Genomic DNA, 24,379 nt, shown 5'->3' with positions numbered 1-24,379 from the left:
AGAAAATTTGGGAGACATAGGAAAGGAAAAAGTGGGCGATAAAAACAACATATGTTTATCATAATTTTGGCTTATGTTCTTTCTACCATAATTACTTTTAATCCAATAAATAGTTTCTTATTCTGATTTTTCCACCATAATGTGATTTTATAAACAGTTCTCCCATTTTATTAAAATACACCTTACATTTTATTTAATATTCCTCTACTGTGCTTTTCTAGCCTGTACCATACTAAATGATGCTATATTAAATATCCATGTGTGAGTCCATTTTTGGGGGGGGGGGTTGTGGGTATGAAAGATTTTCATTGTCTTTTTACAATGATATGGTGTCTCACTTATCAGTCCTTTCAACAAAACTCTGGATAGAATAGTGATATTTCTAACCTCTTTTTTACTGGTAAAGTATGGTAAAGTATAAACTTTACTGGTAAAGTTTATTTAGTACTAGGCAATATTCTGAGCATTTTTATTCATTCTCATTTTGGGTATTTGTCCTGGTTTGAAGAATAAATTATAGGTCACCCTGATTTATATAATAGAACCTAACCTCTGCCCCTCACTGTATTAACCAATTAAAATTTCTTTATTGAAGTAACATTGGTTTATAACATTATATAGGCTCCAAGTTTAAGTACTGCAAATCAGCATCAATGTATACTATATTATGTTCACTACTAAAAGTCTAATTTTCACTTTTCACCATACAATTGACCTCTTTTACTCAATTCCCCACCTCACTACTCCTTCCCTCTGGTAACCACTATTCTGTTCTCTTATAGTCTAAGAGTTTGTTTTTCTTTATTTATTAGTTTTATTTCTTTATCTTCCACATAGATAAAACCATACAATGTTTGTTTTCTTCTATCTTATTTTGTTTAGCAGAGTACCATGTAGGTCCAATTTGGTTGCAAATGGCAGGATTTTTCCTTTTTTAATAGTGGAGTGGTATTTCATTGTGTGTGTGTATACTGATCATTGGTCAATGGCTACTTATCCACTCTTGGTTAGTGAAGAATGCTGTAATGAACAGTGAGGTGCACGTAGTTCTTCCAGTTAGTGTCTTTAACTCTTCAAGTAAAAACCCAGAAGCTGGATAACTGAATTATATGGGATTTCTGGTTTTAATTTTGTGATTAATCATACTTTTTTCCATAATGGCTATACCAGTATTCTCACCAACACTGTGCAAGGATTCCCTTCTCTTTATCTCTTGAACAGTTGTTGATTCTTGTCTGTTTTAGAAAATAATCGGTCTCACAGATGTGAGGTAGTATCTCATTGTGATTTTAATTTGTAGTTCTATAGTAAGAGATAATGAATCTGCTTTCAGTTGCTTGTTGGGCAGTGTCTATCTTCTTTGAAGATGTTTCTACTAATATTCTCTATTCATTTTTTAATCATGTTCTTGTTACTGAGTTCTATGAGTTATAATTTTTGGAATTAATTCCTCGTTAGATATATGATGTGCAAATATCTTCTCCCATTTTTGTTTTGATGATAGGATGCCTTTTTGTTTTGATGATAGTTTCTTTTACTGTGCAGAAATATTTTAGTTTGATTAGTCCCATTTGCTTATTTTTGCTTTTTGTTCCCTTGCCGTTGAAATTGAATCACCAGATACCTAAAGACGATCAAGGAGCATATCACCTATTTTTCATCTATATATGTTTTTTCACTGCAGGCCTTAAATTCAATTCTCTAATGCATTTTAAATTAATTTTTGAATATAGTATTACATAGTAAACTGGTCTAATTTCATTTTTTTTGCATAATTGGCTGTCAATTCGCTCTCCTGTTACCAATAACTCCAAAACAAGTTGAGCAAACTCACAAGCTTTTCCTATCATTACTCTGATGGAGAAACTCATAAAACTGAAATGTCAAATCCATCATAATGCCAGCTTTCTCATCTCAGTTTTTAATTCCATGATCTTCTTAACAGAAAGTTATTTTGAGAGTATAAGATTATATGTTATATATGATTTGAGAACATCTGTTTACTTAAAGATTTTGGGAAACTTACCAAAATGAACATGAAACATTTGATGGATTTTAATGTAGATTTTATTGAAGTATAAGAAACATAGAAAATGCAAAAAATCATACGTATGTATATATAACCTAGTGAATTTTCTCCAGGTAGCTAGCACCAGAATAAGACATATATGGATTATAAAAACAATACATCAGACTTGAATGTCTCACTCAAGGAAGACAGCTCTTAATTATGTAATTAGTGTTCCTGAAACTTCTATAATCATTAGGAACATGTAAGTTAAACATGTGGAAAATATAGTACGATATTAGTTGACTTCTCTCTCAGTGATTAGCTATCATAATCACAGCCAGGTGACTATTCTGTTGTTTCTGACAAAGCCCTCGGACATACATTACTACACACATTACTCGGACATACATTACTGCTCATCCAGATAAATTTCAGCAGGTGTCATAGCTGAGGTCAGTCTTTGAGATTTGTTCAAAACCCAGGAGTGATCTTCTTAATTGTCTCTCCTTGGTTTTCTCTAGTGAACTGGATCACTTATGTTTATAGCTGGTTGCTGTAAATTAAGAGGAATTACTTATCTCTTATTTGATTTCCACCAAAAATAACTTGAACTTCTGAAAATGTTTTCAAATAAAGCTAGCTTCTTTGGGAAGAGCTTTTTCAGAGTTCTGTTCTTACTCTTCCCCTGGGCAAAACCTCTGTCTTTTCTGGCCCTTATGAAACCTCTATCCTGAGCAAGCTGGAGATAGTAATCAAGACCTCAGTATTTTTGGCTTGCTATGCCTAGCATACAGCTCTGCCCTCTGATTGAACAATGAAAAAGGAAAAGTAGCCTCTGACGTCTGAGCCACACTCACCAGGAACTGGCCTCTTCCACTGGAGTTGAAAGATATCAAATGCTGGTCACCTGGAGACCGGAAAGGGATAGAGCAAGTTGTGGCTTAGTGCCAAACACTCTCACTTTTTACCAAGTTTCAGTAGATTTTCTTGAATAAATGTTTCTTCATTTTCTATATGCCCTCAGGATAACTTCCAGAGATTTTAATGGCTAGTGTTTTAAAAATGGTTTTCACTACTGATAGTTTTTCTTTGTAGAATGTGCCATTGTTTTCCTCATGCTGCCAATCTAAGTCTGGCCTGCATATGGTATTTTAGAAAATACCATGGCTCAATTGTTTGCTGTTATTATAATGAAACATGGATTTGTGTATTCTTTAGTGTTGGTAAGTTCACATAATGTTTTGGTAGCCTTTTTTTTAGATTCTTTTGGGTTCCCTACATACACCATAATATCATTGCAAGTAAGTTTTTAAAATTTTCTTTCTAATCTTTAGGCATTTTTTATCTTGTGTTACTCCCTTACTGGGGTCAACAAACAATGGTGAACAATTGTTACTAATTTTAGTGGAAAAACATTTTTTTTTAATTTATTTATACAAGCATGGGATATAGTCAGAAGTGTGGGAGGGTGAGAGAATTCACCAGAGCAGGGAACAGAACAGGCAGACTGATGAAATACACTGCTGAGGGGAGCAGCGGGCGCGGCAGGAGAGGTCTGTGCGCCATGTGGGACCCTCGCCGGTGGTGGCCAGGGATCGAACCTTCACTGCAGAGGCTGCAGGCAGCTTCGCAGCCCAGCGCTCAACCACTGCGCCACCAGGGGATGCCCTGGAAAAACATTTGATATTTCACAATCAAGAATGATGTTATTAGTAGGTTTTTCATACATTGGGGTTTGTTAAATTGAGCAAATAGTGTTATATTCTTGGATTTCTTAATGTGTTTATTAAAATGATCAAATTATGACCTTTTTTGCATGTATTGAGATATTTTCTTTTATTATATTTATCAAATGCTTTGCATTGGGGTTGATTTTCAAATGTTAAACTTCTATTCCTAGGATAAATCTACCTTAGCTATGATGTTTTATCTTTTTTTTAATATATGACTGTTTCCATTTACTCATATTTTATTTTTTCAAAATATTTATGCATACAAGAGCTGATGTCTAGGCCAGAGGTGTGGTGGGTGAGAGGATTCACCAGAGAAAGAGTGGGGAGCAGAACAGGTGGATCTACTGAAATACACTGCTGAGGATAACAGTGGGCAAGACAGGAGAGGTCTGCTGTGGCATATATGGGTCAACTCCCTGGCTGGGTATCGAAGTCAATCCACAGTGGCTGGTGATAGCTTGATAGCACTGAGACTTTAATCCCTGCACCACCAGGGAGGCCCCTATATGTACTCATATTTGAAGAATTTTAATTATACAAGAACTGGGGTACAGGCCAGATGTGTGGGAGGGTGAGAGGATTTACCAGAAACAGAGGGGAACAGAACAGGTAGACTGGCAAAATACACTGCTGAGGGGAGCAGCGGGTGAGACAGGAGAGGTCTGCTGCACCATGTGGGTTTCTCCCTGGCCAGCTGGGATCAAACCTGCACTGCAGAGGCTGTGGACAGCTTCACTGCACTGCGCTCAACCACCGGCACCACCAGAGAGGCCCTGAACTCATATTTTATTTGTGATTTTTGCATCTGTATTCATGAATGAGAATGGCCAGTACTTTTCCTTGAAGTTCCTGTCTTTCTCAAGTTTTGATTTTCTAATTGTGTTGACCTAAGATACCCAATTTGGAAGAATTCCATCTTTCTCCATTTTCTGGAAGTGTTTGCTTAAGATTGGCATTATTTCTTCAGTAAGTGACCGATAGAATTAATACTTATTAGTCAAGACAGTCAAGAGCTACAGCTTTCTGTGCTATTTAATTATAGGTTGTATTTTTTTTGTATTTAATTATATAGGTTGTTGTTTTTATTTTTTTAAAGATTTATTTATACAAGAACTGGGGTATAGGCCAGATATCCGGAAGGGTAAGAGGATTCACCAGAGACAGAGTGAGTAACAGAACAGGCAGACTGAAATACGCTGTTGAGGGGAGCAGTGGGTGAGACAGGAGAGGTCTACCACATCACGTGGGTATCTCCGCGGCCAGCCGGGATCGAACGCACACTGCGGAGGCTGCAGCCAGCTTCACTGCACTGCGCTCAACCACCTGTGCCACCAGGGAGGCCCAAGATAGAAATTTATATTTCTCAAAGTGTTTGGTATGAGTTTTATAGTAAGTTTTGCCTTTCAAAACATCTCTTAATTTCATGTTTTCAATTTATGGACATATAGTTATTTAGATTCTTAATTTTTTTTTTTTGTGGGACCCTCGCTGGTGCCCAGGGAATGAACCGGCGCTGCAGAGGTTGCGGGCAGCCTCGCAGCCCAGCGCTCAACTGCTGCACCACCAGAGGAGGTCCGATTCTTAATTCTGTTTAATGTCTGTAGAGTCGAGTCCATAGTGATGTTTCCTTTTTCAATCCTGATACATTTTGCTTTTTCTTCCTTCTTCATCACTCTTGCTAGGGTTTTATCGATCTTAATAATATTTTTAAATAACTGTATTTGGGTTCATCTTTATTGCTCTATTGTTTCCCTCTATTTCATTGGTTTCTGATCTTTATTTCCTACCATTGATTTACTTTGGGTAACACTGCTTTTTTTCTTAGTGCATTAACAAAGATTGATTTGAGATTTTTCCTTTCTTCATTGTATACTCTTGGTTCTTTTGTCATAGATGAACTGTACATATAAGTGTGATTTTATTTCTGAGCTCTCAGTTCTATTATGTTGATCTGTATGCCAGCTATACTTTGTAGTTTAGCTTGAAATCTGGCACTCTGATATCTTCAATCTTCTTGGTTAGAATTGCTTTGGCTATTTGTGATCTTTTGTTGTTATAAAAAAAATTCAGTAATGTTTTCTCTATTTCTTTGAAGAATTCCATTGAAACTTTGATAGGAATTGCACTGAATCTGTATATTTCTTTGGGTATGAAGGGCATTTTAACAATGTTAATTCTTCCAAACCATGAGCAGGGAATATCTTTCCATTTTCTTGTGGCGTGCAGCAGACTTTTGTATATTGGTTTCATGGCTTGCCACTTCACTGATTTATTGTTTCTAATAGTTTTTTTTTTTAAAGATTTATTTATTTATACAAGCACTGGGTACAGTCAGAAGCACGGGAGGGTGAGAGAATTCACCAGAGCGGGGAGCAGAGCAGGCAGAAGGACCGAAGTACACTGCTGAGGGGAGCAGCGGGCTGCAGGAGAGGTCTGCGCGCCATGTGGGACCCTCCTCTGGTGGCCGGGAGCAGCCGGGGATCGAACCGGCTCTGCAGAGGCTGCGGGCAGCTTCGCAACCCAGCGCTCAACCGCTGCGCCACTGGGGAGGCCCCTGTTTCTAATAGTTTTTTATGGAGTCTTCAGGGTTTTCTAAGTATATTATCATACCATCTGCAAACAGAGATAGTTTCACACAGTCTTCTCCAATTTGTATTCCTTTTATATCTTTTTCTTGCCTAATTCTCTAGATAGGATTTCCAATGCTATGTTGAACAGTAGTGGTTAAATAGTAGTAGTGAGAGTGACTGGCATATATGGTCTTTAGTATGTTGTTATATTGAGGTATGTTCCTTCTTCCCCTGTTTTACAAAATCATAAATAGATGCTGAATCTTATCAAATACCTTCTCTGTGTGTATTGATATGATCATATGATTTTTGTCTATCCTTTTGTTGACCTGGTGAACTGTATTGGCTGATTTACAAAAGTTGACCCATTTATGAGTCCCAGGAATAAATCCCACTTGGCCATGATACATGTGTATCAATAGAGTTGAATCTGGTTTCCTAATACTTTGTTGAAGATTTTTGCACTGTATTCATCAGGGATATTGATTTGTAGTTCTCTTTTTTGATGCCCTTGTGTGATAATTGGGATCAGACTAATGTTTGCCTCATAAAATTGTTTGGGAGCAACCCCTCGTTCTCAAATTTTGGATGATTTTAGGATTGGTATAATTCCTTTCTGATGGTTTGGTAGAACTCACTATTAAAATCAACTAGTTCTGGGTTTTTATTTTGGGGAGTTTTGATTACTGCTTCAATTACTTTGCTTGGAATTGGCCTATTAAGATATATATATATATATCTGCATATATCCCTTTGAATTACTGTTTTTGCATTCTGTTTTGCATATATATATTTTTTCCCCCTGATTCTGTCTCAGAAAGTTGTATCTAAGAATTTGTCAGTTTCTTCTAGGTTATTCAATTCTTTGGAATATATATTCATGTAGTCTCTTATGCTCTTCTGTATGTCTGTTGTAATGTTTTCTCTTTCATTTTTGATTCTATATATTAAAGTTTTGGCCCCTTATTTCTTAGTGAGCCTTGTAGAGGTTCATTTGTTTATTTTTTGAAAGAACCAAATTTTGGTTTCATTGATTTTTTTTTTTTTTTTAAGATCGATTTATTTATATAAGCACTGGGTACAGTCAGAAGTGCGGGAGGGTGAGAGAATTCGCCAGAGCGGAGAACAGGCAGACTGATAAAGTACACTGCTGAGGAGAGCAGCGGGTGGCAGGAGAGATCTACACACCATGTGGGACCCTTGCTGGCGGCAGGGGATCGAACTGGCGCTGCAGAGGCTGCAGGCAGCTTCGCAGCCAAGCGCTCAACCGCTGCGCCACCAGGAGAGACCCTGGTTTCATTGATCTTTTGCATGCTTTTTGATCTTGTCATTTAATTCTGCTCTGACTTTATTTCTACTGGATTTTTGTTACATTTGTTCTTTTTTCTAGTTCTTTCAAGTGGAAGCTTAGATTATTTATTTGAGCTCTTTCTTGTTTTTGGTTGGAGGCTACGGTACTATATACTTCCCTCTTAATGATGCTTTTGTTGCATCCAATTGGATCTGGTAGGTCGTGTCTTCATTTTCATTTGTCTCCAGGTATTTTTCAATGTATCCTTTAATTTCTTCATTAACCCAAGACTCTTTGAGTACCATGTAATTTAGCATCCACATATAGCAGACTTTCTCTACTCTATTTTTCATTTCTAGTTTGATACCATTTTGATCAGAGAAGATAACTTGATATGATTTCAATCTTCATAAATTTATTTATTCTTTTTTTTTTACATCATTGCTCATTTTTAAATAATATTTGCTTCCCATAAATTTATTGATGCTTGTTATGTGGTCCGTTGTTGAGAATATTTCATGTTCACTTGGGAAGAATGTGTGGTCAGATTCTGGGAAGATCTGTCCTTGTGATTTCATATTCCCTTGAGGTCGCAGGAAACTTTTTGTTATATCTTTTGCCTGCCTGTATTGCTCCTTTAAATTTCCTTAGTTTATAAAAAAAAATTGCAATAGTAACTTAGAGGGTTGAAATACTTTTCTGTTTTGGCAGGTGGCACTGTAGTTTGATTTGATTAATTGATTTTTTTTGGCATTTGCTGTCTTTCATAGGTAGTGAGACCTGATTTTGCAGGTAATAAGTCAGCAGGATGGGACTGAGCTTTGGAGGGGACCAGCTGCTGGTTGAATGTGCTAGGAATAGGAGAAGGCAGGCGGGGCAGTTAACTTATTTGGTGTGCCATCATTATCCATTCTTTCCGGGGTTATAGATCCCTGACTGAATTCTCTGTGCTGTCAGAGCTCTTTATGAGGTCAGCCCCAGGGGTTGGGTCAGAGGAATGTATCCAGAGCACTGGGTCTTCTCCTTATAAAGGACCTCAGCCTGAGTGAAGCATGCTAAATCCTCAGCACTTATTTACCCTCAGTCTTGGGTGTATGCCTCCACATTGTAATGTTCTCCTCTCCTTTTCCCTCCCTTCCAAGTTGACAGCTTTGCCATCAGTATCCCCCACCTTTGAACCAAACACTTCTGTTCAGTGAAGCACAAATAATGTCTGCCTTTCCTCTTTGTCAGTCTCTGATGTCTTACAGATTTCCACTTTTGCTCCAAGTCACAGGATTGTCTGGGTGTACTCTTTGTTTAACTGTTACACATTCCTCTCAGGAATGATGCAAGGAAACTTCTGTGCTGCTATCTTGGTCAGAAGTTGCAGAGATGATAAAGATGCCACTGTCTCCAAATCCAGATAGTCTTCCACTTTTTTTTTTTTTTTTTTTTGGTGGGACCCTCGCTGGCAGCGGGGCAACGGACCGGCGCTGCAGAGGCTGCGGGCAGCCTCGCAGCCCAGCACTCAACCGTTGCGCCACCAGGAGAGGCCCAGTCTTCCACTTTTATAAAATATAATTTATATTTTATTCTAGTTCCCCAGGACAGAATATTGATTATGCTGATGGCTTCTTTAGACAATTCAGCTCTGGGAAAGCATAATAGAGGCTGTGAGGAGGTGATACTTTTATACTCTCACCCAGTTAAAATGTGTTTTAAAATTTCCCTTGTGATTTTTTAAAAACTATGAACTAGTTTTAATTTCCAAATATTTGGGAATTTTAAGAAAATTTTAATTTCTAATGTAATTTCTTTTGTAATCAAAGAACGTACTCTTTTCCAGTCCTTTATAATTCATTACACCTTGTTCTATGAATCAGTCTATATTTGTAACTGTTCCATGTCTACTTTAAAAGAGTGCACATTTTCTTTTGTATAGTGTAGGTGTCTGTCAGTGAGGCAATTTGCTTAAGACTTGCTTAAATTTTTATATTCTTACCAGTTTTTGGTCTATTTGTTCTGTCAGTTACTAAGGGGAAATTTATTCCCATCCATCACTATGATTTCTTTCTTTAATTTTGACTATTTTTACTTTATATATTTTTCAAACCTCTTATTAAGTCTAATTTTTTATGTACTTGATAGCTACATTTTATAATTTTGAACTATGTCTCTATTGCCTTAAAGTCTACTTATCTGATAATATAGCTATATTAGCTTTCTTGGGGTTAGTGTTTTGATGAAATTCCTTTTCATTTTACATTTTATCTATTTCATTTTATCTATTTGTGTGTTTTATACTTAAAGTGCATTTCTTATGAACAGCAATGTTGGGTCTTTTTTCCATTTTATCTCCCAGTATCTGTCCTTTATTTGGGGAATTGGGGGTGTTTACTCCCTCTTTTTTTTTTAAACTGCTTACCTTACTCTGAGCTGTAGTTTTTTCATCTTTATTTTCTTTTTTTAGGTTTTTTTTTTTTTAGATTTATTTATTTATTTATTTATTTATACATACACTGGGTACAGTCAGAAGCGCAGGTGAGAGAATTAACCAGAGCCAGAGCGGGGAGCAGAGCAGGCAGAAGGACCCAAGTACACTGCTGAGGGGAGCAGCGGGCGGCAGGAGAGGTCTGCGCGCCATGTGGGACCCTCCTCTGGTGGCTGGGGAGCAGCCGGGGATCGAACCGGCGCTGCAGAGGCTGCGGGCAGCTTTGCAACCCAGCGCTCAATCACTGCGCCACCTGGGAGGCCCTACTCCTTCTATTTTTAATGTTATCATTGGTAGGGTTAGGGGTATGTCTATCATCCTATTTGTTTTCAATTTGTCTCCCCTTTTGTTTTTCTACTGTTATTTTTTCCTGTGTGTTGAGAAAATCAAGTAATTTCTGTATTACATTTTATCTTCTCTTTGACTACTTAACTACATCTTTGGGTATTTATAATGTGCATCTGTAACTATCACAGTCCACCTTTGATGATTATAGCGTATTTCTCTGAAGATGAAAGAGATATACAGCAGTACAATTCTGTTTACCACTGTCCTATCTTTTGTTACTGTTGTCATGTTTTTCTTTTATGTTTTAAACTCTATAATACATTGCTAGCTTTTAAAGAGTAAATTAACTATTAAGGATTTTATATTTGCCCATGCAGTTATTTCTAGTGCTCTTCACTTAAGCTTGCTTTATTTCTAAATCTTGCTTTTTGTCTATCTCCATCTGCTATTATTTTCCTTCAATTTAAAAACCTTTACTACTACTTGTAGTATAGGGCTGATGAAAATTTACCTTCACCATTCAATATTTTTGGTAAATGTCTTGACTGAATATTTTCTATAGGACTAAAAATATGTTCTGTTGTCTTATGTTCTATTTTTTATGAGAGATTTATCACTCAATATTCATGCCACACTACTTTTAAGATTTTTCTTTGATGTTGGAACTCAGTAGTTTTACTATGAAGTCTTAAGTATGCTTTCCTTGTATTTCTCTAGTTAGGGTTTTTTGAGCTTCTTGAATCTTGGATTTTGAATTTTCCATCAAATTTGGGAAAAAATTTCAACCACAAGTTACTGATCTCACTTAGCTTTTGTTGGGTTTTTTAAAAAACAACTTACATTTGAATCATTTCTATTGAAATGATAGTTTACTGATAGTTTCTATGCCTGGGAACTTGTGATTTCAGATATTTTTTATTTCTAGTATTTTTATTTGAAAAATAAATGTTGTAAATGTTCCATGTGAAAAGAATGCACATTTTCATTTGTATAGTGTAGGTATCTGTCAGTTAGGCAATTTGGTTTAAGAGGGTTGCTTAACTTTTTTGACTCATAGTGAAAAAAGACTCACACATACTAATCAATAATACCACCCTTTATTTCTTTGTAGATTTTTTTAATTCAAAGATGGATCTGTCTATTTTACCTTCTAATTACAGTTCAATGTGGTTGCTTTGCAATACAAAATTTTAAAGAGTAAGAAAATTTACACTGTAGAAATGATTTCAAAAAGAAAGGAACCTATTTTATTCCTAATCAAATCATACATTTTTCAATTTCTCTCTCCCAGTTTGTAGCTATCTTTTTCTTTTAAATAGAGAATGCCTCCTAATAAATGCCCATCTGTTTAATATGCTCTGAGTCCCATCCCCTCTTACCTTTTTAAGGACTTTGTTCCTTTAGTTATCCCTCTATTCTTTTTCACCAATCTCTTTTTCTATGGATCACTCCATACTCACATTAACTTAAAAATATTCTTTCCTCTAAAATGAAAAAACAAATTTCTCCATCTAGTAATCTATTTCAATCTAGGTTCTGACCCATTTTTCTGCTGCTCATAACTAAACATCTTGAAATAATGACCTACTTGCAATATTTCCTTACTTGCCACTGCTCAGGATAAATCCAAAATTGTATTAGACTAATACATTTCTGAAACTACTTTTTAAAGGATCACTAATAATCTTCACATGGCCAGCCCACAAATAACTTTTCTAAGTTTATCCTACTAATCTTGTCTGCAACATTTCATATGGTCAACTATTTTGATCACTATGACTACTCTGCATTGTTTTGGCTTTTGTGACAATATTTTGTCATTTCTCTTCTTTCCATTAATAGTAAATCCTCTTTGCCAGCTACTCCTCTTCCTCTGGAAGTTAAATGGTTGAAATTCTCCATGTCTCTATATGCAGTTTTCCTCTAAACCCCTATCCTCAATTTTCTATTGAAAATTGACTGAATCATTATTAGGGACTATGGATCAATTGGGAGAGAATACATCTTAGTAATAATTGAGTCTTCTGAAACACAAATATTATGGTGTAATTCTCTATCGTTTTTTTAAAATACTTAAGTTCTCTCAGCAATGTTTTCAGGTTTTTCAAAATGTGGACCTTTTACATGTACTGTCTTAAATGTTTCTTATTTTTGATGCCATTATAAACTATATTTTAAAATTTCAATTTCAGATTGTTGTGAATAGATAAAAATAAAATTGGTTTTCTTACTGACTTAATATGCCACATTTTGTGGAGGATAAACTCACTTATTGGTTCCTAGAGCCTGTTAAAAATGGATTTCATTAGATTTTTCCTTCATAGATGATCATATTATCTATGAAAAAAAATCTTTTTTCTCCAATAAAAATGACTTTTCTTTTGCCTAACTATACAGGTTAGCACTTCCAGTACTATTTTAATTAGTTGTGGATGTGAATTAAACTTTTTTCCAATCTTGCTGTGTGTGTGTGGGGGGGGGGATTGGACATTATTTCCTCTAATCATTTCAGATAGCTCTTTACCTATCTCTGGTTGGTTTCATCGTATGTATATCTAATTAGTACTTTATTGGAGAAGGAAACTGTAAATCTCTGGTATCTTCCCTTTGTGAACTGTAGCTGAGCTGCTTCTCTGGTATCTCACTTCCCTCTTATTAGGAAGTTTACTGGTTCCCTGCTAGATTTTACCTTTGTTATAGTCTAGAAATTCTGTTAGGTCAGAAAATGAGTATAGTTCTAAGCTTAATTTTTATTTCTTCAAGGTTGCTGTTTTCCATTGTCTACTGTCCTGTGTCTTAAAAACCGTAGTTTCATTTATTTTGTCTGGTTTCTGTTATTATATCATGGTCAGTTTAGGCACAAAATTTTGTCTGATTCCTTTTTAATCATAGGCATTATTTTATTGGAATGTTACTGAAGTGCTAGGCCTTTATATACATTTACAGCATTCATATGTTCAGATTTAGTGGAATACTGTAAAATGACTTTCCCAAGTGGTTATATACCAATTTATATTTTAAAATAAACTTTTATTGATTTTCTATACTGTATGTGTGTATAAGCCTCATTTCATCTACCAACGAAGTTCTAGTGCTATTCCTACAAGCAGAGTGATGCCTTCTACCCCTATTGTCCTTCCTCCTCTGGTAATTACTGCATTTCTCAGAGTCTGAGTTATTTTTTATTTTCTAATGGTTTTTTTTTTTTTGCTTTGGTTATGAGAGAAGTCACTTGGTAATTGTCTTTCACTTTCTGAGTTATTTTGCTTAACATAATCTCAACTTCCATCCATATTGTCACAAAAGGAAAAATTTCATATTTTTTTTAATGGCTGAGTCATATTCCATCATATATATATACCTTATCTTTTTGTGTAGTCATCTGCTGGTGGCATTTAGGGTTTTTTCCCCCCAAGTCTTAGGTATTGTGAATAATGTTGTGAACATAAGGGTGTGGATATCTTTTCAAGTTAATATTTTCATATTCTCTAGCTAGACAGTTTGGAGAGATATTGCTAGGTCATCAGGTATTTCCAGAGGCTGCATGCTTGCTTTCTTCCTATTTTGCAAAACATAAATGTTTCCTCCACAGATAGGTTCCTCCCTGACAACTCTCATAAATAGACACACCTTTTTGACCTCATGTCATTTTTCTAGCATAGCACATGTATGGATTTGTTTTTATTGTATTTCATCATTATCTACCTAGCACCTAAAATGTTTGACACAGGATATTCTTTCAATGAACAATTTTTTTCCCATTTAAGATAATTTTTCCTGGCTTTTGCTATCTTTGTTTTACACTTTCATTCTTGAAGCACTCCATTTAAAAAAAAAATATTTGTTTGCTGGTTCTTATTCTTCCTCTCTCCTCCATTTTCTAGGATCTGTTAACTCCCACACTCTGAAAATACCATGTAGTTGAAAGAGAAAGGCTGAGACTTGCCAAACCATCTCCCATTGCATAACTAGTATTTGATGCACACGCACTTTTTCTGACAGCGCTCTACCTTAACTCTTGTTTTTGAACTTCCTTTGGTCAAATGGCTTACTATCAACAGTATTTAACAACATTTCTGTCATTATCCGAAGTAGAAATATCACTATGCAAAGACAAGTCAACTTCTGTAGATTGGTTGTGATTCTGGCAAAGTTATTTAAACTCTGGGTGGTTTGGTTTTATCTTCTACAATTGGGTAATATCTATAGAAGCACTTTTATAAACATTGTTCCAGTAAGATAAATTGAAGGGATATTTTTATTTTATATTTGAGAAAAAGCAGCAGCAGATAAATGATTTACTCAAGATTACAAATGTAATAGTTAATAAGTAGAAAAGGAAGAACTTGATATAAATCTTTAACCCCATGTCTGCTACTCTTTCCAAAGCATTTTTTACCACTTCCATAAGTCATAATCTGTAAAATACAGAGGTTTCCTTTGAGCTATCAATTTTTATATGAAAAATTTGTAGATGGTAATTTAAGGCAACTTCTTGGAGCCTAACGTTCTTATAAGGTGACAGTGAAAGAGCTCTGTAGAATACAGGAATTGAGATATTTCTCCAGAGATGAATAGTATAGCTCAAAGGAGAATGTGATATCACTTCAAGAGCAAAATTGATGTAGCATAATATAATAAAATACAAAATGGACTTCAGAGAAGTCCTTATTCTATCTCTGAATTGTGAAAAACAATTTTAAATTGTTTCATTAAAAACTGAAAGAAAATATAAATGGTGTCTAATGCACCTGCAATTTTGAGTTACTTAGAATCACATGGTGGAAGGCATATGAAGTCACTTTTGCATAATATAGTTATAAATTTATTTCCCACTTATTCTGTGTACTTTTAGAGACTAATCTCTTCAATTTTTTTTTTCATCTGAGAGGGTTTTACTAATAAGTGTCTATGCCTCAAAGGGTTATGATGTTCACTAGTAATATAATACTGATAAACTGTAGAGTATAATCCCAGAATAGAATACATTCAATGGAAATGGATTAAATTTTCCCAAATAGGGACAATGTAGATACGCTTTTCTGAAAGCTAGAAAATAATTCATGAAAAGGCAATACACTCTCCACTATAATAAAATGAAACTGTAGAAATATAACTAGGTTATATATCTAATATTTAAAAAAATAATTTTAAAAGCAAATTCTAGCATGCATCTTCATTAGAAAATCAGTTCCTTATCAAAATATGTTGATCATCAAGAGAAGACCTTATGAAATTTGATTTCAAATTCCAGGGCTTGTCTAAACTTCCATGGAACCAAATGGTGAAGACATGCAGGATCTCTATATGTCCTTCTAAGGAACTGCTTTTAATTTTTTCTTGATGCAAAATTCAAGTGAACTCAGTAACTACAGAAGCTATTTCTACTCTCATTAGTCCAGTTTAAAAAGTCTCTTTTTGTGAACAAAGTTTGCTGTCATACTCTCTTATCATCATTTACTTGCTGAGCTCATACTTGTGGTGGGTGTATTATATTAAGAATTTTATATATGATCTTCAGATTCTTGTCATGCATTCTGAAAGTCAGAGCATATGCATAAAAATAAACACAAAAACACAGGTTGAGTGTTCACAAAATGGGTCAGACATTACTGTATACAACTACTATGTACACTGTAAGCATTTAAATAAAAGACTGGCATAATTAAATTATGATGGCAGTAGGAAAGGTTTACAATAGGAAGTGAAATTTGAGCAGGGCATTTTCAGAGGTGGATGATATGAGTCAATTATAAAGGTAACATGATACTTGTAAGGTGTTTTTATTAGAAGTAGAAAATGTATTTGAAGGTATAAATTATATTTTAGAGTTTCCTGACTAAAGGTTTACAACCTTTGTTTTCTTATTCTGAAGGCAATATAAGATTATTGAAGGGTTAGAGATAAATGAGCATATCTCATAACTTTAACCTTTACATCATGGTTGATATTCCTATAAAATCTTAATTATAAACCTGCTTCTTAATCTCAGTGTGCAATTTTTCTTCCTACTATAAATGCATTACCTATTACAGAAATATAAAGTGCATTAAAACTAAAAAGTAATTTCATGATCCAGAAATTTTTCTGTCTGTACAGAAAGGACACATTCTCACACAGTGTGAGAGTGGGAACATTCCAGCTTAGGAAGGCTAAAGTGGGATTCAGAAGTCTCAGTGTGTGTTAAAGTACCTGGAGACTAGTTACAGGAAAGGGTTTGGCTGAAACCCTTTATATCATAAAGGAGGAATGTGAAAGACTAGTTTATGGCTGTCAAAAATATATATCCCAAGGCACCAGGACATACCCAAAAAGTATATGCTCTACTGGAGTAGAAAACTAGAGGATACTTATAGGCAAAAATAAGTAATCCTATGGACATACCCCGAAAAATGTTAAGGATTTCATAGGGGAACACGCCAGTTAGCACATCAGTAGAGTTTTAATGTGATTCCATTCTGGTGAGGTGAAGTCTGAAGAAATTTATGATACAATGTGTGTGTGCGTTATACAGGTATATTTTATATAAATAAGGCCATATTATATGTATTAACTTGATTTTTAAACATAACATTGAGTAACCTATTGTAAACATAGTCCCCTAGAATATTACTAGTGTTATCTGCACCTCCAATAATGCCCTCATTCCCCAAACCTTCTGTACCAGTGTTTAGAATTGCTTACTCCAGTCATTTCCAGATTTAATTTTGGTAAAAGCTATTGACTCTTATTTGTAACCTCAATTCCCCAACTTTAGTACCTAAAATCACATTAAAAATGTGCTTTTGTGTATTCCAGAAATTAGGAATACTTAAGAAATCTAAATACTTAGAAGAAGCAAATATTGTAATCCTAGTTAGAATAATTTTATAAATTGGTTAAAGCCACAAGGCTTCAAAATAAGAAAACATTCGAATTATTGAAACTGGCACATCAGGTTTATTATTTACAAAGACACTGTGGTTCTTCCACTTCAAAACAAAGGACCGTGACTTCTGGAATAATAGGACATGGTTTGAAATAAACAGTGGAACAATGGATATGAGTACATGGGTATACAACAGTAACTATTGGAAATATTTGTATAGTTTTGGTCAAAATTATCAGGTTGCACTTCCATAACAAAAGAAAAACTTGCATGCATGCTGAATGTGTTTTTTAAAAACACATTACTGAGCACAGATGTATGGATTTAACTCAAGCATTATGACTTAAAAAGCTATTTGCCTAATCTTATAGAACTTACTCTGATAGGAAGTACGGATCCGTTTCGTTAAATCAGGATAAAAGTTAGACAGGCCACGCATGCAAAAGTTGTCTTTGGAACATGCCAGAACACCAGCATCAGCAGCAGGCAGAGGAAAGAGAGAAAAATAGTCTAAAGTGAAAGGAAGTGATATCATACCAGAATCTAGTACAGCCAAGATGAAGAAATTGCAGCAAGTTTAGGTAACCAAATTAGAGAGGAGATATTAAAAAAAAAAATAAATTAGAAAGAGGTGATAGATGAATGATGAGATGCTGTAGTAATTTTGTTTCATCAAATATCCTATAAAATAGTGACTTATTTCTCTTAATGTGCTTTTTTACATGGTAAATTTATTTGGCTTAAAAAATACGTTAACTCATTAATGGCTGCCTTTAGTATTCAGTATTATATTTTTAAAAGTGAGTACTCGTTGTAGTCATTATACACTAAATACAAATGGGAGTTTATGACTTCAACATGGTTTCTCCTGATTTTAAAGTTATTAAAATTCTAAGTTCTAATCATAATTATTGGTGCCCAGCAAAGTTAAATAAGTTTTATTACCTTTGTCAGAAGATTATGTTTGGTCATTCCACTTTGTATATCCAGTGAACAACTGAGATGCTGCCATGAATCAATAGCTTTCCTGAATGAATTGGTGCTTTTAGCTTGCAAATGATGCCTACTGTCTCATTCATGAACTTTGAACATGAACATCAACTTTGCTGGTTTTTAATCTATCTTATCTTTCTTTTAGAAACCAGCAGTGATAGAGACAGAACCTGCAATTTAAAGTTTCCAATATTCCTAATACATTGGAGAACTTTATGTCCCCTTAAAGTGTCTAAATTAGCAATTTGGAAAGGATTGAAATTTACAAAAGAAAGATTAATATAGAGGGAAAATTTTAGTATCTCATGTAATTTTTCATTAGTCCAAAAGAAAACTTCCTTTATGATTGCATTCAGAAGTAAATTTGTCATACCTTTTATTTAGAAAACACCTATAGTCATATACTTTTATTTGAAAATGTGTATTTCCATTTACAAGTTTAACAACTAATTTTTTTACCAACTTAACTAGGTTAGTGGGCAGAAAATATGCAAATTTAAAACTTTAATTGTCATATTAGAAAGTCTTTCTGTACTTTTTTTTTTTTTTTAAAGATTTATTTATTTATATAAGCACTGGGTATAGTCAGAAGCGCGGGAGGGCGAGAGAATCCACCAGAGCCAGAGCGGGGAGCAGAGCAGGCAGAAGGACCGAAGTACACTGCTGAGGGGAGCAGTGGGCGCGGCAGGAGAAGTCTGCGCACCATGTGGGACCCCCCTCCGGTGGCCGGGGAGCAGCCGGGGATCGAACCGGCGCTGCAGAGGGTGCGGGCAGCTTCGCAACCCAGCGCTCAACCACTGTGCCACCGGGGAGGCCCCTTTCTGTACTTTTTAATTAAAAAAATCTATTGGTCCTGTCAAGAAAAATGTCATCTTTCATGGCATTTAATGGCTAATTAATTATGTTTATTGCATTTATAAAAATATCTCCAAAAAAGTCACTAAGCCCCAATGTAGAAGACAGCTAAAATATGGATTTAAAAAAATTAAAAGTAGTGGATGATCTAAAATTACATATTCTTAAAGGGGCCAGATATTTAAGAAGAAAATTATCCTGTTTAACAAAATCATTACAATCAGTTTTTTAGCTAGGTTTTCATAGACTTTTATATTTAATAATTTATTTTCCCTTATTAATAACTCAATCATAAATGTGAGGTGCTGCCTGATAATTTAATATACTTTACATTCTGTTCAGTTTTATTTACATATTATATAATGTTAATTTTTATTGCCATGCATTTGAATAGCATCACAGAAAAAAAGACGAAGTCTAAAAGTAATGAACAAATGAACTAATCAAGATTATAGCCATCTTGTTTTATTTCCTACCTGCAATGAACTGCTTGTTTTTTCGAGGAGACCGTGGTTGTCGTTGGTAAAGGTCACTTGATCTGTATAGGTCAATGGTACCCATGCTTAAGAGTACTGTCTTCTGGATAAAATCCACCACAGCTAAACCATTGCAGTTCCCAAATGCAACTCTGAGAGAACAACAACAACAAAAAAAAATGCAAATATAATGTATGGAGCAGCCATTATTTTTATATTTGAACTAAAATTAAGGCTAATGGAAAAAATGTCTTAATGTTGGGGAGATCAGGCAATGATTGCTGTAAAGTCAGAAAGGATATCACATATTTATATAAGTTGACCTTTTTTAATAGCTTTGACCACTGAAAAAAGCAGGAATGACCTGCAATCATACCATATCAATTTTATCACATAAGTAGTGATTACTGATATTACTCTTTAACTTTTTGCTATGCAAGGTGGAAATAGGTCAAGAAATGTTATACTTTAATAGTTACAAATGCTTAGGAATGTAATTTGATGCATTTTACAGAGAATGTGTATTTAAAACAAAATTTTGCATAAAATTAATATATCAGATTTTGATACTGTAGTAGACTGAAGATATACTTTATTTAAAAAATTCCTTTTTCATTTGGAATTAACTATATCTGAGATATTAAAACAGCTCTCCTAAGTAGTCATTTTGGTTACTTTAACAATTAGGCATATACTAACTTTTTTTTTAAGATTCATTATTTATGCATACAAGAGCTGGGGTACAGGCCAGAGGTGTTGGTGTGAGAGGATTCACCCGAGACAGAGCGGGAAACAGAACAGGCAGATTGACCGAAGTACACTGCTGAGGGGAGCAGCAGGCGAGACAGGAGAGGTCTGCTGAGCCATGTGGGTTGCTCCCTGCAGGCTGGGGTACGAACTTGTACTGCAGTGGCTGCAGATAGCTTCATAGGTTGCATCTTAACCCCTTGCACCACCAGGGAGGCTCTATACTAAATCTTTACTTCTATTTAGAACATGTCTTCTAGGTAAACTTATTTTCTTTCTTCCCACATGGGCTGCAGCACAGTAACACCATAAACAGTGTTCAACCCATAGGTGAAAGAATTATAGACATCACTACCCTTGGGTCAGAATCTAGTAAGGGTCAGAAACTAGTAAGCACCATCTTGGCAACCTCTCATGAACTTACTACTAATACCACTGTCAGGTGGTATTTTGGAATTCCCATCCATATTATTAGGTCCTGAGGTCAAAATCCTGATGAGAATTCTGCCCATCCATAGGAAGTAGTCAAGGTAGCTGAGAGTCAAGTGATAGAGGCTCTACCACAAGTAAATAAGCAGTCCTGGCTCCTGCCAGACCCCACCTGCATGCTAGCAAGTGGGCCAGGCCTTCAGCAACCTAGACAGTCCACTTTCTGCCACTGCCAGCTATCTCCTGCAGCACAGAGAGATGGCTGTTAGAGTATTTACCCTTTACTAATGAGATCCTATGCCCCTGAAAACCCCGTGGGCTTTGCATACTGTTGTTGGCTCCATCTAAACTGCTTCAATGGGCATTCTAGTCACTCACTGAACACACCATAGTCCAGGATTACAGCCAAGTCAAACCAATGTATCACTGCTAGGCTGAAAGCCTTTCTTACAGTGGTGTACCAACAGCAGTTAGGTAAGAGGCAAATCCATCTTTGATTTGAAGGAGAGAGAAAGAGCTTCCTAGACAAGCAAAAGTTATATGAGTGCATCATCCCATTAAAACAGCTTTTTAAAAAAAGGCTTAAAGGATTCTTTTAAACAGAAAAGTCACTAAATAAAAGCAAGGAAATATATTTTCATATATGTATATTCAAAAGTCTGTTCAGAGTCTGGAAAGATGGCGGTAGAGTGAAGAGGCTGAGCTTGCCTCCTCCACGTATTCACAAGTAGGTGACAGTAGAACAAAGTCAATAATGCTTGAAAGACAAATGGATTACTTATATGTTCGCACCATGGGATACTATTGAGCCATGAAAGACAAATTGCTGCCATTCACAGCAAAATGGAAGGAGTTAAAGGGAATTACGTATAGTAAGCAAGTCAGAATGACAAATACTGGACCTTTACAGCACAGATAATCTGGTAAAATACAAAAACTAGGATATATCAGTAAATGAAATGAGGGCTCTAAGGTTAAGGGTGTGGAGGGAGAAAGGGACAAGAAACAATGGTGGGGGGCCTTCCCGGTGGCGCAGTGGTTGAGCTCTGGGTTGCGAAGCTGCCCGCAGCCTCTGCAGCACAGGTTCGATCCCCAGTGGCTCCCCGGCCACTGGGCGAGGGTCCCACATGGCGTGCAGACCTCTCCTGCCGCCCACTGCTCCCCTTAGCAGTGTACCTCGGTCCTTCTGCCTGCTCTGCTCCCCGCTCTGGCTCTGGTGAATTCTCTCACCCTCCTGCACTTCTGACTGTACCCAGTGCTTGTAAAAATAAATAAATAAATAAATCTTAAAAAAAAAAAAAGAAACAATGGTGGGTTGGGGAAAAATATATATTTACAATGACAGTAATGAACCAATCACTTAGATAGCAAAGACTAAAAGATGAGAACAGTAAAATTAAAGCTAGAACACGGAATCAAGGAAAATAAATATTAAAGTAGTTTTGAAAGGTAGTAAAATATAAGTAGCTACCAATTGAAAAAAGATTGATAGTTTCATAAATCTTGTGTCTAAAACTTACGGTAACCATAAAGTAAAATATACATACACATCTTCGGAAGAAGGTATTCAAATGAAATACAAGGAGGAAAAGGATAGAAAAGACAAAAACAAAAAGTTTAAGTGTGAAAACCCCAAAAGCCTTATAAAATTAAAAGTGGAAATACTGAAAACAAGTTTGACACTGGGAGAGAGCAAATAGTATAAGAAAAATAATAATTTAAATGTAAATTATGGCTATGTTCAATTAATAAAAATCCAAGTAAGTATTTTTCATTTTAAGGGCATTTATCAAATATATTAGAAAAATAATACAAGTTAGAAAGAACACTTTACTTACATTCCATATGCTGAGCTTACAGCAAGACTAGTAATCTGTTGGGGAGGTTCACCATCTACCCACACCAATTGAATCACAAGTTCTGCTTGATAGCCTGGAGGCATCCGCACTGGTCGAGTCTTAACACTAGAGAAAAAGAAAAAGCAATTCCGTAAAATACAGTTTAAATAAGTATGCTCATGCTTATCTTCTGATTTTACCTAGAATCTTCCTACATAAATACACAATATCCATCTTTGAGGACAATATACAGGTTGACAGTGTCCTCTAGCCCTTTCTCAAAGCATACCAAGGCACTTGTGATTGCTTCATTTTTTCTTTAAGTAGCTTTTTAGTCAGTCATAGCCACAACTTCAATTCACCTTTAACAATTCTCTTTTTACTTTTAAGTACAATATTTTATTTGTATTGTTTTTTTCCTCACATAACATTTGTTAAATCCAAAGGAGTTTTAATGCACAACAATAAAAACGATAACCATTAATCTATTACCTAAGAGTTCAAGATATTCCAAACTTGTTCATGCTCTTACCTTGAAACCACAGAGCCCAAATTACACAAATGTGTATATTTGTAAGAATTATAATATTGACAAAAATAAACAGTTGGCTAGTTGAGATGGTTATTTATCAACCAATATATATGAGAACCTAAATCCAGCAGGAAAAAAAAAGATTTAGAAATGGATACCAACATGAAATTTTAACAAAGCACGGATGATAGCCAACTCAAGAACCAATTGTATAATGTAATTCACCGAATAACATACTTAGCTCATCCTGCTGTTTGGCTCCTCAGAGCTTATACTAAATATAAAATTGTAAATATTAAATGCTTTTATTAGCTTGTTACTTTTTACTTCATCTCTACTATCTATCCAATTTATGACTTTACTGTTTTCTCCTCTCATCCCTTTTTAAAAAAAAATTATAGAAAAATATCTAGGTCATTAGAGATCCAAACTTTATTAGATAGGTCTTTGATTTAATAAATCAATATGCTGTGCTTTCTTGGGCATTTTGTTCACTTTCTGATTTTCCTTTTAATAGAAATCAATTAAATATGTAAAATTTTAGCATTATGAAAGTTTCCCATTTGCTAACATTTTGTGATAATGTTCAAAAATATTTCTCCCAATAATACTCATTTATATTTTGTGGGAGGAAATCAATTATAAAGATTATAACTGCTAATTGGTGGAAAACTAATTTTCTCCTATACTTTTTTTTTAATTTTTATATTCCCCATACAATTGCAACCCCCTTATTATGACCCCAAACCCTCCTTTTCCCCCCCCCCCCGCCCCATTGTGTGTCTCTGGTTCATGTTTGTTGATTTTGATTTTTTCTTAGTTATTCTTTTTCCTGGTCCCTTATTTAGGTTTTCTAGATTCCTGCTATGAGTGAGACCATCTGGTATTTTTCTTTTTCTTTCTGGCTTATTTCGCTGAGCATGATCCCTTCCAGCTCCATCCATGTTGCTGCAAATTATATGTGTTTATCGTTTTTGATTGCTGAATAATATTCCATTGTGTGTATGTACCACATCTTCTTGATCCAGTCATCTATTTTTGGGCATTTGGGTTGTTTCCAAAGCTTAGCTATTGTAAATAGTGCTGCTATAAACAATCTGAGATACCATCTTACACCAGTGAGAATTGCACATATTAAAAAAACTAGCAACAACAAATGTTGGCGAGGATGTCGAGGAAAAAGGAACTCTCCTGCACTGCTGATGGGAGTGCAAACTGGTCCAACCACTATGGAAAGCTGTGTGGAGATTCCTCAGCCTACTAAAGATAGAGCTT

General features: G+C 35.3%; 1 protein-coding gene across 1 annotated transcript in view; it reads right to left on the bottom strand.

Moving 5' to 3' along the window:
• Nucleotides 1–24,379, bottom strand: part of STXBP5L (syntaxin binding protein 5L) — a gene marked incomplete at both ends in the record, with an annotated part of 193,095 nt that overhangs the window by 59,016 nt on the left and 109,700 nt on the right. Inside the window, 3 exons of the mRNA XM_084232675.1 lie at nucleotides 17,613–17,684; nucleotides 19,559–19,710; nucleotides 22,573–22,698. Of these exons, the coding sequence (XP_084088801.1) occupies nucleotides 17,613–17,684; nucleotides 19,559–19,710; nucleotides 22,573–22,698 (350 nt within the window). The remainder of the gene's footprint in view (nucleotides 1–17,612; nucleotides 17,685–19,558; nucleotides 19,711–22,572; nucleotides 22,699–24,379) is intronic.

The sequence above is a fragment of the Talpa europaea genome (assembly GCF_964194135.1).
Source record: "Talpa europaea genome assembly, chromosome: 4".
NCBI lineage: Eukaryota > Metazoa > Chordata > Mammalia > Eulipotyphla > Talpidae > Talpa > Talpa europaea.
This window is presented reverse-complemented; position numbering and strand designations above follow the sequence as displayed.